The sequence below is a fragment of the Dromaius novaehollandiae genome, chromosome 2 (genome assembly GCF_036370855.1).
Source record: "Dromaius novaehollandiae isolate bDroNov1 chromosome 2, bDroNov1.hap1, whole genome shotgun sequence".
NCBI lineage: Eukaryota > Metazoa > Chordata > Aves > Casuariiformes > Dromaiidae > Dromaius > Dromaius novaehollandiae.
This window is the reverse complement of record NC_088099.1, coordinates 26,293,256-26,309,814: the sequence shown is the minus strand read 5'-3', so window position 1 is coordinate 26,309,814 and position 16,559 is coordinate 26,293,256. Positions and strand designations below refer to the sequence as shown.

The 16,559-nt window shown below is 33.3% G+C and overlaps 1 protein-coding gene across 4 annotated transcripts in view; it reads right to left on the bottom strand.

Moving 5' to 3' along the window:
- AKAP9 (A-kinase anchoring protein 9) overlaps window positions 1–16,559 on the bottom strand; it is a 125,869-nt gene that overhangs the window by 80,505 nt on the left and 28,805 nt on the right. For 2 of the 4 annotated variants that reach the window (XM_064506055.1, XM_064506053.1), the window contains 5 exons: window positions 8,893–8,937; window positions 5,018–5,050; window positions 3,388–3,441; window positions 2,814–2,984; window positions 19–174 (listed from right to left, as the gene is read on the bottom strand). In XM_064506055.1, the coding sequence (XP_064362125.1) occupies window positions 19–174; window positions 2,814–2,984; window positions 3,388–3,441; window positions 5,018–5,050; window positions 8,893–8,937 (459 nt within the window). The remainder of the gene's footprint in view (window positions 1–18; window positions 175–2,813; window positions 2,985–3,387; window positions 3,442–5,017; window positions 5,051–8,892; window positions 8,938–16,559) is intronic. The other 2 variants (XM_064506054.1, XM_064506056.1) reach the window with 1 other exon arrangement.

Here is a 16,559-nt window from a genome sequence, read left to right as displayed (position 1 = left end):
GCTACTGTTATGACTTACATGCTGAAACTGAATTTGCAATTTTTGACTTTGTTCAGTAAGCTCTAAAAATTCCCTCATAGTTTCATCCTTTTCTTTCCGTGCCTGTTGTAGATTAGTAGTGAGCTGGGTGATAATGTCATCTCTTTTTTTGATAGCAGCTTCAAATTCTTGCAACTATGAAAGCAAATGAAGTGAAATGAAATGTAAACTATTACTGCAGCACATGAGAGCCATAGACAGAAAATATTATTCAGTTATTCCAGTTAAATAGGAATATATCTTGCCTAGCCTCTCTTTTATTCAAAAGACTTTACACAGATCTATTGGAGCATTTCTATTTTCATAAACTGCGAGTTGTTCTTTTGCAGTGTTTTAGTTTGCAACTGTTTTAGAAATAGGTTTTTTTAATCATTCAACAATATATGAGCTCTCCATAAAATATACTTATCAAAACATAATATGAACTTTGAAGTTTAATTAGCACAATACAGAATTTGCATTTAGAACTAAAGAGCATGGCCATGTAAACAAAACAGCATAAAGAAGTCAGGGTATCTACTTACAGTATACCAGCAACTTTGTGGTAATTATCAATGACCATACACTTTTCTGACAATAAATGCAAGTCATGTTACTCTCACTGAAGGTGGAATAAATGGCATTCATTGTATTAAGAACATATAAGTAGATACCACGAGTATCTTACACTGTGAATCCAAGAAATTCTGATAGAATAACTGCACGAGAAAAGCTCAAGCTGCGAGATTGGCACACTGTAGGTAGTACATGAATCTCATTTTGTAATGAGGAAGAAATGATAAAAAACAGAAAAATTCCTTTGCAAGTGTTTTATATTTTGTAATATGACATTCAGGCAGCCATAAATCCTACAACATTCTTTGGGAGTATATTTCATATGAAATAGATATGTTATTTACTTTAAAGTATTGTTGATTTGAACTCTTTCTCATGAAAGACTAGAAGAAATTTCAAAAAACGCAATGTCTCTACATATCACACATTCCTTGAATCATCAGTCATCTTCTGTAACTACATTCTGTAACTTCTGTAACTATATAAACTATATTGTTTACTGTGCCCCTAAAAAAGAAATTTCTCCAGGTTATATGCTAAGTCTTGAAGTAAAATTATAATGCTTCCACATACAGCTTACTCATTTACTGAGCAGGAACATTATTCAGTGCTGTACATAAAAAACCCAGGAGTCTTTTAAACAAGTCAAACTATGCAAAGAATTTGAGGAAATTAAAGTTCTTTTTAGAACACCATAATGACCTCCCACTTTAAAAAGTAGGTATCTAGTAGAAAGAAAAGAAATTACTAGATGCTTGTATTAATACAAACACAGGAACAGATCAGACACTTAAGAGCGTCAAACATTTTCTCTTGCATCTGTTCAATGAAATTAAATAAGTAGATTTATCTGTTCAAATACATGCATTATTGTATGACCATTATGAACCTTTTTAATCAATCTTTTTCTTTGACAAACAAGCACACAATATATCTTCTGCGCCTCTCTCCCTTACAAATCTTTTGTTTTGTCTGAAAAATAAACCATATGCATTCCTCAATTAAGATATAATGCACTGTACCATTATCATATAAAAATATATGCAACTAAAAAGTATTTAAAATATTATTGTACCACAGTCTATTTTGTTTTAATATAATTTTAATTTATTTTTAAAATGGTATTCATAGTCATTTAAGAATCAAACTTGTTTACTTTCAGCTTTTTCAGGGAAAAAAAAACCAACAGTCACAATTGTGAGAAAATAAAATTATGGTTATATTCTTTATTATGCTATAATTATAACTATTCTGTTTAGCACAACTGATACAAGATACAGTAATCAGAAGCTAAGGTTGACTTAAAATGCAACACCAGAGAGGCACCAATAGACAAAGCAGTGATAAAACACTTCCTGCTCCAGAGCAACTACTTCAAGATCACGCTAACATGGTAGAAAACATGACGTCCGTCTTCACAGATAAAATAAAAATGAAAACAGTAAAAAAAAATTAATCTTGAAGTAATAATGAAGGTGAAAATGAATGAGCTCAAAACAATGTTTGTGTTCTATTGCACCTTGCAAAACAAAGAAAATCGCACAATGACGTGACCTGAATCCAAATCACAGCAAAAAGAGACAAGTAAGACATGAAGCACAATAAAGCACTGAATTCAAGCTTTGTAGCACCTGCTTATACTAGAAGAAAAGTATTTAATATTCTATACTTTAAAACCTAACTATGCATTCCAGTGGTATTTCTAATATAAAAACGTACTTCTCTGTGATCCCAAATTATTAGATGTTTATTAAAACATCCCCACTCAGTTGCCTTTTATTTCAGACTGTGGAGTCTGATATACAAATATTGTTTTGATTCATGGACCAACTCAGTAATCTCATTCTTTATAAAGTAAAACCTGATTCTATGTTTGATCTCTGAGGAACAAGGTTTTACAGACATGCAGTCTTTGCACAACTGGAGAAGAATTTGGACTTTCTTGAAGAAAACTGTTTTTCTGCTCCTGATTAGAATAAAATCACTGCAAAGATGACTGAAATTTTAGTCATAAAATACAAAGCAAAAGGACACACAATGGAACTACCATTCAAAGAAACAGAACGCATGGTAGTGTTAAAAGAAATTGTGTATAATTCTGCCTCACACACTGACTGCATTCTCAACAGCTCCCATCAAGTGTGAACAATTTCAGGTGATACTCTGCATTTTCACATGTAACCGAGTAGCAAGCAGAAAGCAACATAAGGTAATTATACCTGTTGCAATCCTTCTGTACCATATGCTGCCCTCATTTCTTCTATCTCTCTGTTTAGCTCTTCAATCTCTTGCTGTTTCCCAGCCAATTCATTCTCCATCACCTCTAGCTGCGTCTGAGAGTGCTGCATTCCATGCTCAGAACAAATTTCTCCAACTCCAAATTCTTCTTCCTAAATCAATCCAAGTTCCTTAACATCCCATTTTTTATGTTTTATCAAGATGAGTAAACTCAAATATCAAAAATGCCACCTTAGAACATTAACACACAATACAGCATCAAAGATCTTATTGCTATGGTAACCTCCTTTGTTAGTATAATTCACACCTCAAAAGCACCGATGTAGAGCGTTTCTGCAAGTTCTGCTTTGTAGTATTAGCCTTAATAGAAGTAGTAAAATGTTTGGTATTTCAAGCTTAAAGATACACTGTATTAATATATAACAAGCAACAGAGATGCAGAGCACAGCATGCAAAATAAGGTATTGGTCAGCAATGTAGTTTCTGTTCAAAACAAATTGCTTTAGGTTTTTAGTATTCACCATTAGCATTACAATTCAATCTGCAATACTGTACCCTGATTAAGTCTGCAGGTATAGCTGTTCTTGTCACAAAACTGCAACCATTTACCTGTATAAAGACAATTTCTAAATATATTATTATTTAAAATAAAGCTTGATTTCTATTTTCTGTTCATTTGAATGTTATGCAATGATTTCTGCAGACCCATGGGAATTTTTATGCTACAAAAATTTATTTCTTTTGAAGTACAAAATACAATTTATTCCATATAAAGCTATCAGAGTAAGCACAGGTAATAGGTTAAAAAAAAAATCCCAATTTACAAAAACGGACACCACTGTCTATGTGACAACACACACAGTAGGAATTTAAACATCTGCAGAAAACAAAGGAATTCAGATTTAAAGGTTATGCAAAGCTTTATACTTTAAATGATTAAAATGCTGGACTACTGCATTTAACCACTTTAATTAAATCTGTTTAATATTTCTATATATTACTAAAACAAGTTATGTTTTTCAAAAAGATATTCATATATTCCAAGATCTACTGTTTCTGAAAGACACCAATCTCTCTATAGTGAATGAAAGGCAATACCGTAGAATCTCACAGAGGGAATTTAAAGGAATTTCTTTAAGTGAAAAACACAAAAATTATACATTTAGGATAAGACATTTGAAAAATCACATTTCCTCTTTCACTCACCTAACGCTGCAACGCTTTCAGCTTCCAAGAGAATTTTGGTTGTATAGACTATATACACCAACAATGACAAATTTCCAAAATGTAAGCACAAGCCAAAGTACTAGCAGCATGTAAAAAATAAAAATCCAAATGCAAAACATATGCTATATACTCAGGAGAAATCTTAAGACACACACATGGGCTTTTAAAACAGTCGACCAGCATTTTAAAATGAGAAAGCAAGAATGGCTGTATTTCCCCTCTAAGCTCTTTATTATATCACTGATAATCAAAAATAATGATGTTAGAGATGTAAAGATATCATAGCATTTCAGACCCAAGTATTTTACATTAGGGGGGGGGAGAGGAAACACTGTCCAGAAATCTTCCATAGACTAGATCACGGCTTATTTACAAAGTACTATCATGTCTGAGCAGATCAGTAAGTTAACCAACATGGAAGTATACTGTTATAAATGGGATCAATACAGTCATCGAGCTTGTGTTAAAGAATGAATAGACCTGCTTTAGATGTGAATTTGCAGAGCTGACCCAGTGCCCTTTCAATTCCAGACTCCCCAATAAAAAAGGAAGACAACACTGAGAGATTAATACTCTATTTTAGAAAGAACAAAATTGTATTAAATTTATCAACCCAGGCAACTCATAGAAGCACTGTATACCACCTGTGTATTGCCCTGTTGCTTGCTCTATGTTCAGAGAATATACAACATCTACACAGAGCCTGGCACCAAGGTCTTCACTCAGATTTTGGCTCATATCCCAAATTAACAACACTAGTAGTTTAATAAAAACTCTACTATGAAATTCTACTTTTCCTTTTTTAACTCCCATTTTACTTAGCCTTAATTAATAAACAAAGATGCAGTGTATGATTCTTGTAATCTACCACCCTGGACACACTTTGGCGTGCAATAACCAAAGATTCTTAGATGCTTTATAACAAGGGCTACCAGGGAACATAAAAGCTTTATCTCACCAGATATTCCGGACTCTTCAGCACCTGAAATTTCTATGAAAAAAACCTTTGACTTACAAAAGGAATTTTCCTATACACATTCAAAACAACTGTCTGGAAATCCTGCTTCATTTGGTCAGGAACCTAACTCTTAGATATCACCGAGAGGGTAACAACATTTCAGTCTATTCTGTTTCTCATCCCATACCCTTCATTTCAAATTTGTTATGCCTTTTGGTGAAGTGCAAGTCAAAATGTGACAAGACAACTGTACTGTAGTCAGCAGAATACAAGTCAACACAACATACCAGAGTGCCAAACTCGTGGGAGCCACGTGAACAAGCTAGCAACTTTAGGCATGACAAAAATTTCACTGCATCAGGGGAGACAGATGACAGTGTCTGAATACCAGTTCTGAAACATCTCATTTTAAAATGAATTGTTCACTCATTTGTAATATTTAAAGACTACAGTCCCGATACCAACTCAGTGTTGACAGACATCTGCACAAGGCTTATTGGATTTCCATGATTTTTCTCCTGAGCCCAGTGTTTTTAGAGAGCTCTTCTGCAGTGTCTGTAGAGAGCTCTTCTGCAAGCCCATAAACACTACTGATGTAGACTCTCCTAATTAATTTCTTCTTTTAAAGCTTTGCAATTCACCTTTAGTGCTGAAATGTCCTTATGCCTTAAAATGTGCCTAGATACCCCAGCATACAATTAAATATTTACAAAAACAATCAAACCACAAAGTATTTTAAGAAAATGGAAACAACAAGTAACAAGAGCTCTAGATATAATTGCATAAACAAATAACCACAAGGCAAGCAGAAATGCAATTTTTCAACATGTTCGGTACTTGGGAGTGACTAGGTGAACAGAATAGATGAAATGACTGAAGGTTATGAAGCCCCTTAAAGGAAGTTCTAACCTTCTGACTTTTCTTCCTTCCTTGTATTTTCAGAGTAATTCACAGCAAAAATATTTATTAACATAAAATATATTTTAATATGCTTTCTAAAAACAAAAGGTATAGTTTATATTACTTCAGTAAATACATATGTTAAGGACAAGTGAAAGCTTTACATTTCTTCCAAGCAAATACAAGGAAAAACAACTTGTACCACTAAAATAAGGCAGTGATTCACAGCAATTGCCACCAGAGGTCAGACAGCACTTTACTACAGAGTCAGCTTTTTTTTAATTTAATGGTTTGAATAATATGTGCAACTATTTATAACATTAATCTCAGCACTACAGATATTTCTCTTCATAAATTCCAAATTCCTGGTCAATGTAAATCAATACTTAATGTCCAGTCACTAAAAACAGAGAAAATATTTTAATGCATGAAAATAATATAATCATTACAGACTGGCAAGCAGACTTCTGGTTAAAAACACAGAAGTATCTGGAATGGCTTAACATTTTTACTTCTTTTTTTTTTCTTTTTTACTTTTTCGCCATCTGATTCATCTACAAAAATTAATATTTATACCTCCAACCTTGACTGACAGTGGTTTTTATGAGCACTTCTAGCTGCTCCTCTTTTTCAACAAGCAATTAGAAGGAAGCAACCTTCTTTGTAAATTATGTTAAAAAAAAAAAAAAAAAACACTACAATTCTAGTCATGCCAAAAATTGACTGTATGAACCTTAACTAAAATGAGCAATTAGGGCAACTTGGGCAAATCAATTTCTGTTATTTTTTAAACTCCATATATAAAAACCATTTTCAGTTTGTGATTAAAATAATTATAATCATGTAACACAACTAAGGTTAATAACTTCTGAAGGATAAGAATTGGTGGTTTTAAAAAATATTATGGCTTAATTTATTTTTCTACATATTAGTATGCATCCAAAAATTCTTTAGGTAAAGCTAAAGGTTGACATATAGAATTTAATTAACATTTTTTTAAAAAAAGACATTTGTAGTTTTGATATTAACTACATGATCAGGAATATATGTTGCAAATTCTGGAAGAGAGGCAATAAAAATCCAGGATGAACAATCTTAGTTCATATGGTAAAAATAAGGAATATGAGGAATATTTGGGGGCAACTTTAAGCAATAAAGTTATTAAAAAAAAAAAAAAAAGACTGTTGGGAAAAGCCTAACTTCCCTTAGTTCTGAATTTGAACCATAAGCTCAAATAGACAGTTGTCATTATCATATAATTTAGGACTATGCAGGGAGGTCTCATTCTTGCTCAAACTAAATTTGTTACAAATGACAAGCTGATCATACAAAGGATCTATGAATCTTTGGTTTGGCTACTAACTCTGATAGAGTAGATATTCAGAGAGGTGACAGAAGAAAACTGATGAAAAGACTGTATTTACAATAAAATGCCTTCAAGACAGCAATTCTGACAGAAGTATTCACTGGTTCCTTCAACTTTGCTCAGACTAGATTATAGTATTTGCTTATGTCTGGTAAGTTTCTCAAAAAGGGCAATATCTGTTTGTGAATTTTATCCAATTCCTCATGAGAAGGGGCTGATGAATTAAAACCACATGGCTTATTTACAACTATAATAAAACAAATGATTTATGATATTTTTCACTTTAAAGCATGACAGCATAATTTTTGACAAAAACCACTAAGAAGATACAGATGTTTTAAACAAGGAAAAAAAAGGGGGGATGAACAGGCCTATGTTTGTGCGATGTGTGGTTTCTTAGCATTCCAAAAAAAGTTCATGTATCTGAAACAAAGGAAAGCTCAAGATCTGATATATCTTAATAATTATGCTGTTCTATGCAAACTTTAATTTCTTCTCATCTTCCTCAATTAAAAAGGCATCAGATCCCTTTAGTTATAGGATGGTTATGATTGTAAATAAAGCTTTTATTATTAATAGTAACATTACAAGCTGATGCAAATTGTACTTAAAATTCAATGAAGTTCCTTAAACAGAGGCATTCTTAAATGTGTTGTTTGCTCACTGCAGACACCAATCAATTGTAATGCAGTAAAAACAAAGCAATGTATTGGAAGACAACAGCTCTCACCACTGCAACTTGTTCTTCACCTGATCTAGTATTGCTTTACTGTCTGTCATGGCATTTTTCAGAAAACCTGCAATTTTTTAAAAGGTCCATTCAGAAAGCAGTCCAGCTATAATTCTATCATCTTTAGTATCTGAAAAATTGCTCCCTAATATAATCTGTGGGCATCTACAGAAATCTCTGAGGAATGAAACAGGGTAAAAATTCCATCAAATTAGGTTAGCTTTTAATGTGCTTAGATGAAGCCTGTGAAAATCCATTTTCAAATAAGAGCTTTGAATTCAACTGATATTAACAAATCGGAAACACAATTATCATGAGACATTATCTCATATCTTTCATGTGTTTTGTCTCCTCGTGAAAAAATATCTTTTTTTTCTGAGCTTTTGGCCTCAGTGACCAACACTGCTTCTTACAACTTCAGATATGATCAAAATTTCTAGCCATATTTCATGATATACTATACTTCTCACTTGAAGAGATAAATGAACACCAATGCCATTGTCAACTGCTTCCAAGGGTTCATTCTTCACATATTGTATATTCCATTGAATAGTACTCACGTACTGTGGTGATACACACGCTAAAATGTTGCAGGGAGCTCATAGCAGTTGTTCAAAAGTGTATTTGTTTCACTCCCAATGGCAAACTGTGTGCATGTGCTACCCTATCATCTTACCATACCTAAGGCAAACTGCGACTGATAGGAGCTATTAGGGGAAAGAGCAGAAAGAAGGAGGGAAAAAAAAAATGTTTTCTCTACCATGATATTTACTTTTTATTTCCTCCTTTCTTTGGAAAATAGTCCACAGTATTTCAATGAACATGCAAAAGAAAAGTTAAAAGAAAGTGTAAAATGGAGAAGTCTTACTTCAGTCTTACCTCAGAACTGTAATCTTCTACTGTAGTGGAAATTTCACTTTCAGGCTAAAACAAAATATTAAAATATTTACAATGATGGCAATCTAAAAATACTTATCAAGACATTTTCCATTTATTTCTGGATGTAGACAGTATTTGAATATATTTCAGATATCTTTGAGTTTGATTAGAATCTATATAGAGAAAGCCACCTTCACTTTCTTGCAATCCTAGCTTTAAAAAAGGGTACTTTAGTGTTCAACTTTGATCACGGAAACAGTATAACTACATGACAAACCTTTCTAATGAAAATGCAACGTACCAGTATAAAATAATATTCTGGAAATGTAGGTTTTTTTCTTTTTAAGAAATAAGGAATATCAGGAAAAGGACTTTTCTTTGACAGTGCAATTTTACCTAATTAGGAATTTTGTTAGCCTAAGAACATCAGTTACATTGAATGACATTTTTATACATGCAAGAGTTTTGATGTTGACTAGACTTCCGAAACAATCTTCTGTCAAACTTTTTCTCCTTCAACTTCCATGGAAACTAAGGAAAGCTAAAAGTGATCAGGAAGAACAAGGACAATGACTTCAATCTTGCAATCTAACAGACAGGAATTTGACCAACTGAAGGAATGAAGCCATACCAACATTAAACATGGCATACAAGATGCTTGATACAGAGTATCTTGATCAACTACACACAAAGCATCAGGTTTCAGAGCAAGAATGTCTGTAGGAAAATATGCAAAATATTCAAAATATCTATAATAAGGTGCACTCTTGTGGAGTTAAAAAAAATTACTCTTAACTCAAAATTAAACTTAAAATTTAAAACCACTTTAGCAAAAACCAAGTGTAGACAATTGAACTTATTCAACACTCACTTAAATCATTAGCTAGGCTCATATTAGATCAATCCCCCTTTGTTATTGAATTATCTCAGGCATATTTTCAAAGAAGCAATCAGTTTTGCATTATTAAAGATAAGTAAAATGTGGAACTCTGAGGGGGTTTTTTTGTTTGTTTTTTAATCAGCCACTATGATCTGCTGGAGCTCTGCAGTTTTTGCAATTCCAACACTACTGATTCTACAGATTTTGAATCTTATATGTAGTTCCATGATGAAATTAACCAAAACACTGCTTTATTTTATGTATAAAGTTTACAAAACTAGCTTAAAATATGAATGCAGAGCTAAAACTCATTCAACTGTTAGGAGTTAAAAAATCAAAATGGTGCATCTTAAAGTTAAGACACAAACTAAAATAGAATACAAAATTATGTTTTAAAATTCTAGGTTGATAACAGTGGTTCACTGTGGGATATTCAATTACTACTTAATAATTTTTTAAATATATTTTTACATACACATTAATATATTTTACATAATTTTATATTTTGTTTCTAATCTACATCCTTTGCATAGGAAAGACAAAGTTCTCTGGAATAAATATAATCAGGGAAAACCAAATTGTTATCTACCTTCCTAATACAGGTTAAAAAAATCTGTGGCAGCATCATCCCATTATTATTAATAGTTTTTTCCAATTCAGAAGACTTCACAGAGAAAAATCAGGTCTCCCAAGTACAGGTATTTCCATAAACTTTCATATATAGGTAGATCTATCAACCCTTCTCTATAAAGCACGTGAAACATGGACATTTCTCCAACATGCAGGAAAAAAAAATCCCCACAGGCAACAAGTCTTATTTATTACATTATTTTTCTCTGCAATACTTCTTAACTTCATAAACAGCCCCCTGTTTTAAGAAAAACAACAATGAATGTATAGATGCTGTGATAAGTTAAAGGCTAGTAGATAATCACAGCAAGAGGCAAAAAAGTTGCAAACAAGTTTAAGCTGGAGTTAGAAAATACAAATTCTCAAAGCAAAGTGGTTGCTGAAAATAATTCTTTAAGGTTTTATGGTATTTGGCCAGATACCACATTTCTGAAAATGAAAATATTATTGCTGGTACTTTCTAAATACCTGTTTAAAAACCAAAAAGATCCACATAGTCCTCTATCTCAGCTTAGGTGTGCAATATCTGCAAGTAGCATGAATATTCTTTCAAAATTATTTGCTTCCATCCTACACCTCGTACAGGTTAGTCTACCTTCACTTCAGAAATATGAAGACAGCTGTGACAGTTATACACTGAGGAGTTTTCAGCTGACCATTACTACCCAGATCTTAGTGACTGCCAGAATTTGTAACTTTTTTTTCCCCTCCTCGTACTGCCCTAGGAAAGTTCCTAGCTGGTACAGCTCCAGAAGTAGCTGGTGTTCTGTTTATCACCAAACAGAAAAGAGTTAGATTTAGTAAATCTGTGATGCAGTGAGAAAAATGACACAGTTGCTCAGTTCTACTTTTCCTCACATAGAATAAGCTCCAATTTTCCCACTTTCCATATGTCGTGGATTCATGCAAAAAAAAAAAAGTCTGGATACATGACACGGCCTCAGCATTTTCTAAAGCTGAGACTGTAACCTCTTTATTCCATATATCACTAGTATAAGTGAAGTCAGTAAGTCTGTTTGAATATCTAACTACTGGGGCAGTAAAGGTTTTAAATTAAAGTTCTTAAAGATAAAATCTTTGCAGATCTCTATGTTATCTTTTATAAGATAGCATACTTTTGAAAAGTTAAATTTCTCTAAAGAGATAAAGAGAAGTAATTTCATGGATCTAAATGAAATGTTTATTTTGCAAACTACAGATAAATTAAGCACTAAACATTTTCTTATGAATTTTAAGTTCTGATATTTCATTAGCTGCTTCTGCCTGACTGGATCTTTGGAGACTAGTTTTAACATCTTAATTTAAGACTTATCCTATTGCATTTGTAGATTAAAACACATTTAAAACCTCAATCTTTGGTAATTGTTAACTAAATGTTGAGTTCTTGCTACTCATAAATAAATAGCTAAGGAGCTGGGAAGGTATAGAAGACTTTTAGTTTCAACAGTGAAAATTAAACTTTTTTAAAAAAAGGTACTAATAGAGAAACAGCCGATACTCTTAAAACTGAAAACCTCTAAGAACCATTCACTAAAATACCTGTGCAAAAAGCAGTTATTACTGTCAAAACTTTCCAACCATCTTATAACCACCTTATTTACAAGCCAGGTTTAATTATGTCCTTTATATAAAGGATCGTAGAGAAAACACTTCATTGATTTTAAACAGAAAATTTTCTTTAGTGCAAATAACTAAGATGTCCTTCTGAATTTCACATCCTTTCTAACTACCCAATATTAGAGTTTTCTTTTCCTGTTCCACAGTTGTTCTATCAAAATATAAAAGCTGATGTCCTTTCTTGCATTTTCTTAGATTATTTTGGATGAATCCAAAGTACAGAGATGTTGCTTGCAGGGTTCACTTTGGAAAAAAAAGTGGTATTTCCACAGCTTGAACAGATGGTTTTTTGTCTCTTAAGACCAAGAATTTTTGGCAGGAGTTTTTCTGAAGAAAACTACAGAATGATGGCAAAATGAACTCAAGTTAAATATCTCTGGATGTGTCTTTTATACTAAAGGGCTCATCCAAACCTTGCTAAAATCAATTAAAAAGACTTAAATTCTATGAGCCCAACCACGGACCCCAACACTGTAAGACTTCAGGCTGTTAAAATCAACGTTAGACAACATTTTGTGGACACCCGTCATGCCTTCTATTCCCCAAAACTGATCAACATTGCTTCAAAATCCAGTTCTTTCCATTTTTAAGCCACCCATTCTGTATGCTTTCAATATTCTTTGCCCAACAGAAGTAATTAGCTTTAATATAGCTCATCTCCCTGAACGACAAGGGTCCAGTTTAAAATGAAATACTTCAGAAATTCATATATATATATTGTTAGCAACACAACATCTTTTGACAGAATGATGTCATGGAAGCTACTCACCATTTCTCTCAATACTTTATAGAATTTGAAATAAGCTGCTGTTACATTGTGACTTCAGGATGTTCATTTGCATTTATTATACTACCTGTACCCCAAAGCACTGTCTTTGTACAAAGCACTAATCTCTTATGGCAAGGTATTTTTATTCTTTATTTAATATTTTTTCCACCAGCAACATGATTCGTGACTAAAATATACTGAACAAAAGACATCGGAAAGGCTCTTTATAGCCAGACTATCCCCATCATCTAGGCAAACAGTCTCCTTAATAATACACAACACTTAGGCCCTTTTCAGAAATCAAAAACATTTTAATCTCTAAACATTCTTCAAAGAAAAAGCACAAAATGGTAGAAAAAAGGGAGTAATTTGCCCCTGCAAAACAGGACGTCTCTTTGAGAGAAACCTGCTCCCCTCTGCAGCTGAGCATTGCTCAGAAGACATGTTCTTCGGCACTCAACTCAGCGTAATCACTAGTCTCACAAAGCATCTCCTATAATCAATTGGCCACAAGAACTAAAAAGTTATTGTTGGATCCCTTTCAGAAACTTTCCTAGGTGACACTAAAATGTCTGTAAGCATGGGCACCAGTACTAAACTACTGCAATGGCAACAGCCGAGTATACTACAAGGAGAGAACCAAGACTGGAAACACAATTCTACCTAAACTAAATTATTGACTTGATTAGGACCATAGTGTAAATTGCTATAAAAACATCAACTGCAAAATTCTGAATTCATTTTTGAACATTAGGTAGTGCATGGAAGCAAAAGCAATTTTATTTTAGCTAAGCCAGTTTTGTATGAAAACTATAATTATTATGAAAACTATAATTAACATGAAAATACCAATGAAAACATTGCTGCATTTTTGTATTACGGATTCCTGGCAGTTTATAGTAATGTAGTCACAAGTCTGTTGAGTAGGATAAATTTATAGGTGGATTAATGCTAGGTTATTAATTAAATATGGCTTTAATTAGATCATAAGAAAAGGAACAAATTCCCTATAAAGACCAAGATTTACCAGTGGAACTATTGCCAAGTCTCTCCTTTTTATCCTTGTGTAAGTTTACCATTATATGCAAAGAAAAACATTTGAGCTAAAAGTTTCAAACTGACGTGAAAAAATTGAATCCTCATGTTAGTTTTTCTAAATATAACTAGCAATAACTGAGGGTGCAGCATAACTACTGCTCTCCCAATGATAATTCAAGCTCTGCTATAACATTTAACTTTACACTGAGTTAACTCAACATAAACCAGTAATTTTTCCCAAATGAGAGATTATTGAACATTTTGCCATTACTAGCAGATGTAGTATTAACAACAACTACCTTTTGTTTCATATATGCTTTGTTCCGATAATAATTCACAACAGTTTTATTTCATTTATTCCTCTAAAAAAGGCTTCATTTGGAGTCTCTCAACAACTAGAGCCATCCTTTTCAGCAGCATCTTTGCATATTTTTTGCTGTGAGTACTGTCAATGCTAAAATATTTTTGAACAAAGTTTTCCCAGATTCTCATTCCTGTGTCTATGCTGAGAGCTGTGCCAGGCTTCTTGCTTTTCATTCTGATTAGCTTGACTAAGGTATAAAGTGTGTAAAGCAGTTCTAACTCAATGCTTTTTCCTCCCCTCCATCCCCCCAAAACTCACCCCCCCCCCAAACTTAACAAATTATTTTTAAAAATAATAGATGGATCAGCTTATTCCATCATTAACCACCAGTCACAGAAAGGTGGGAATAAATAAAACTCTTACCATTTACATGAGCAAACATTGTTTCAAAAACATTTTTCTGTTAACTTACAAATACTAAAGAATATTAATACGAATCCCTTCATGCTGGTATGCCAGTGATAGCCATTGGAAACCATCTTCTGAGTACTGCGAGTTAAGGAATGACACACATATGCCAACTTGCATGCATCTGCAGTCCATCTCAGATCATCTTCCTATGGACCACTTATGATCCACAGATGATCACGACCTGAACAAGACTGAGAAGACCAAGACTAGGAAGGGAGGCAAAGAGCTTGTAAGCTGAAAATGCCAGTCTTGAAATTAGGAGCATTTAATATTTGTAGAACATTCTGAATATAAAGTGCTGTTCTTATATAATGCATTATCATGCCTTTCTTACCTCTCATTCCTACAACCATTCCACTTAAAAAAATGGATTCACTGGAAATTTATGTCCCAAACCAACTGACCACAATCAGATTTAAAAACAGCGCATCTTAATGGAGATTAAAAAACCTACTAAATCTGAATATGATCTGTAGTGAGGTATATCCCACCCTCCAGAGACCCTAAATTTTGTTTATCAGAAAACATTATCAGCAAAGAGGTAATCTATGCTGTGAACTTAACCTGAGCATTTAATTAAGTTTCTTCTCCTGGGTAAAACAGAACTCAGCCACTCAGCCAGTCTTTAAGACCTGCAGTCAAGCTAAAATGAAATACTGCATAAATCCATAATGACCAACCTTCAATACAGGTGATATCAGTGTTACTAAGTCTAATTCTTTTTTTATTTATATATATATACACATATATATAAAAACATATATATACACACACATATACGTGTATGTATGCGTATGTACGTATGTGTATACACACACACACATCTCAATCAGTATTTACAGCAAAAAAGGTAGGGCAAAATACAAGAGTTTGTTTTATGTACCAAAGAACAAAGAGAATTGGCAAGACATCTTGGCAATCCTCTGGCCAGATGGTAAAGGGCGAGATGGTTGGCATCAGTCACCGCCATATGTTCCTGAGAATCCATTATTTCCACTCTTGGCACTCATGTTACCATTGAGCAGACTATTTTCATACATTTGTTTAGCAAACAGACTCTAATTCTCAAACTTAAAATGCTTTTTCAAGGAATGCTAGCACTAGCTGAAGTAACTGAGTTAGTTGTATCAATTTCTACTACACTTAATTCATCCTTTTTTTAAATCCTTCATCTTACTGTACATCCCACAATATCTCATCTCTAGTCAAAGCCTTTGTTGCTTTTCGTTTTCACCCTTATAACATACAAGTGCCTTAACTACATTCACCACCTAAATCTTTTCTCACTGAAGTTCCCCCTGTTCCTCCATACTGCTTATGTTTCCCTATTTCTGTCACTCTTCTTTCTCAGATCTCCTCAAGAACCTGATCCAGTGTCTCCTTTTATACTCTTGTTTCTGTTCCTTGCCTGTCACAGTTACCTCTTTCTAACTTAGCATTACTAATGACAACACTAATCAGTGACATTATTATCATCCTTTTTTAACCTGCCTTTCCATCTCCTACATATCTGTCTACTTGATCTTTACCAGCATTGTTTTCCCTTTAATTCTGCAATGCCTATCTTTTCCATGTGCTTTAGCTCCCTCTCATTCCACTTATCCTCTTCTGCTTTCATTTTCCTTGACAGGTCTTCGACATAATTGACTTTCTTCTTTTTGTCCTAACAATAAAAAGAATCAAACATGTAAAGAACACAAACCAAAATAACAAGTTAAAAATCAGATATCGTAAAGACTGTATGTATTTTTATGTTAGAGGATTGGAAAAAACCTTATTAAAACTGCCAAATAAGTAAGCTTCCATTACCGAAGTGGTGTAAATGAATTTATGAACTAGGGTTGAAATACTGGGATCTTTTACCCAAAACACAAGTGAGAGATTAAGCTGAAGCAGCAGTTGCGGACAGGTATTTTCTGCAGTTTGAAGGCAAACACAGAGTAGCTGCATGTATGTAT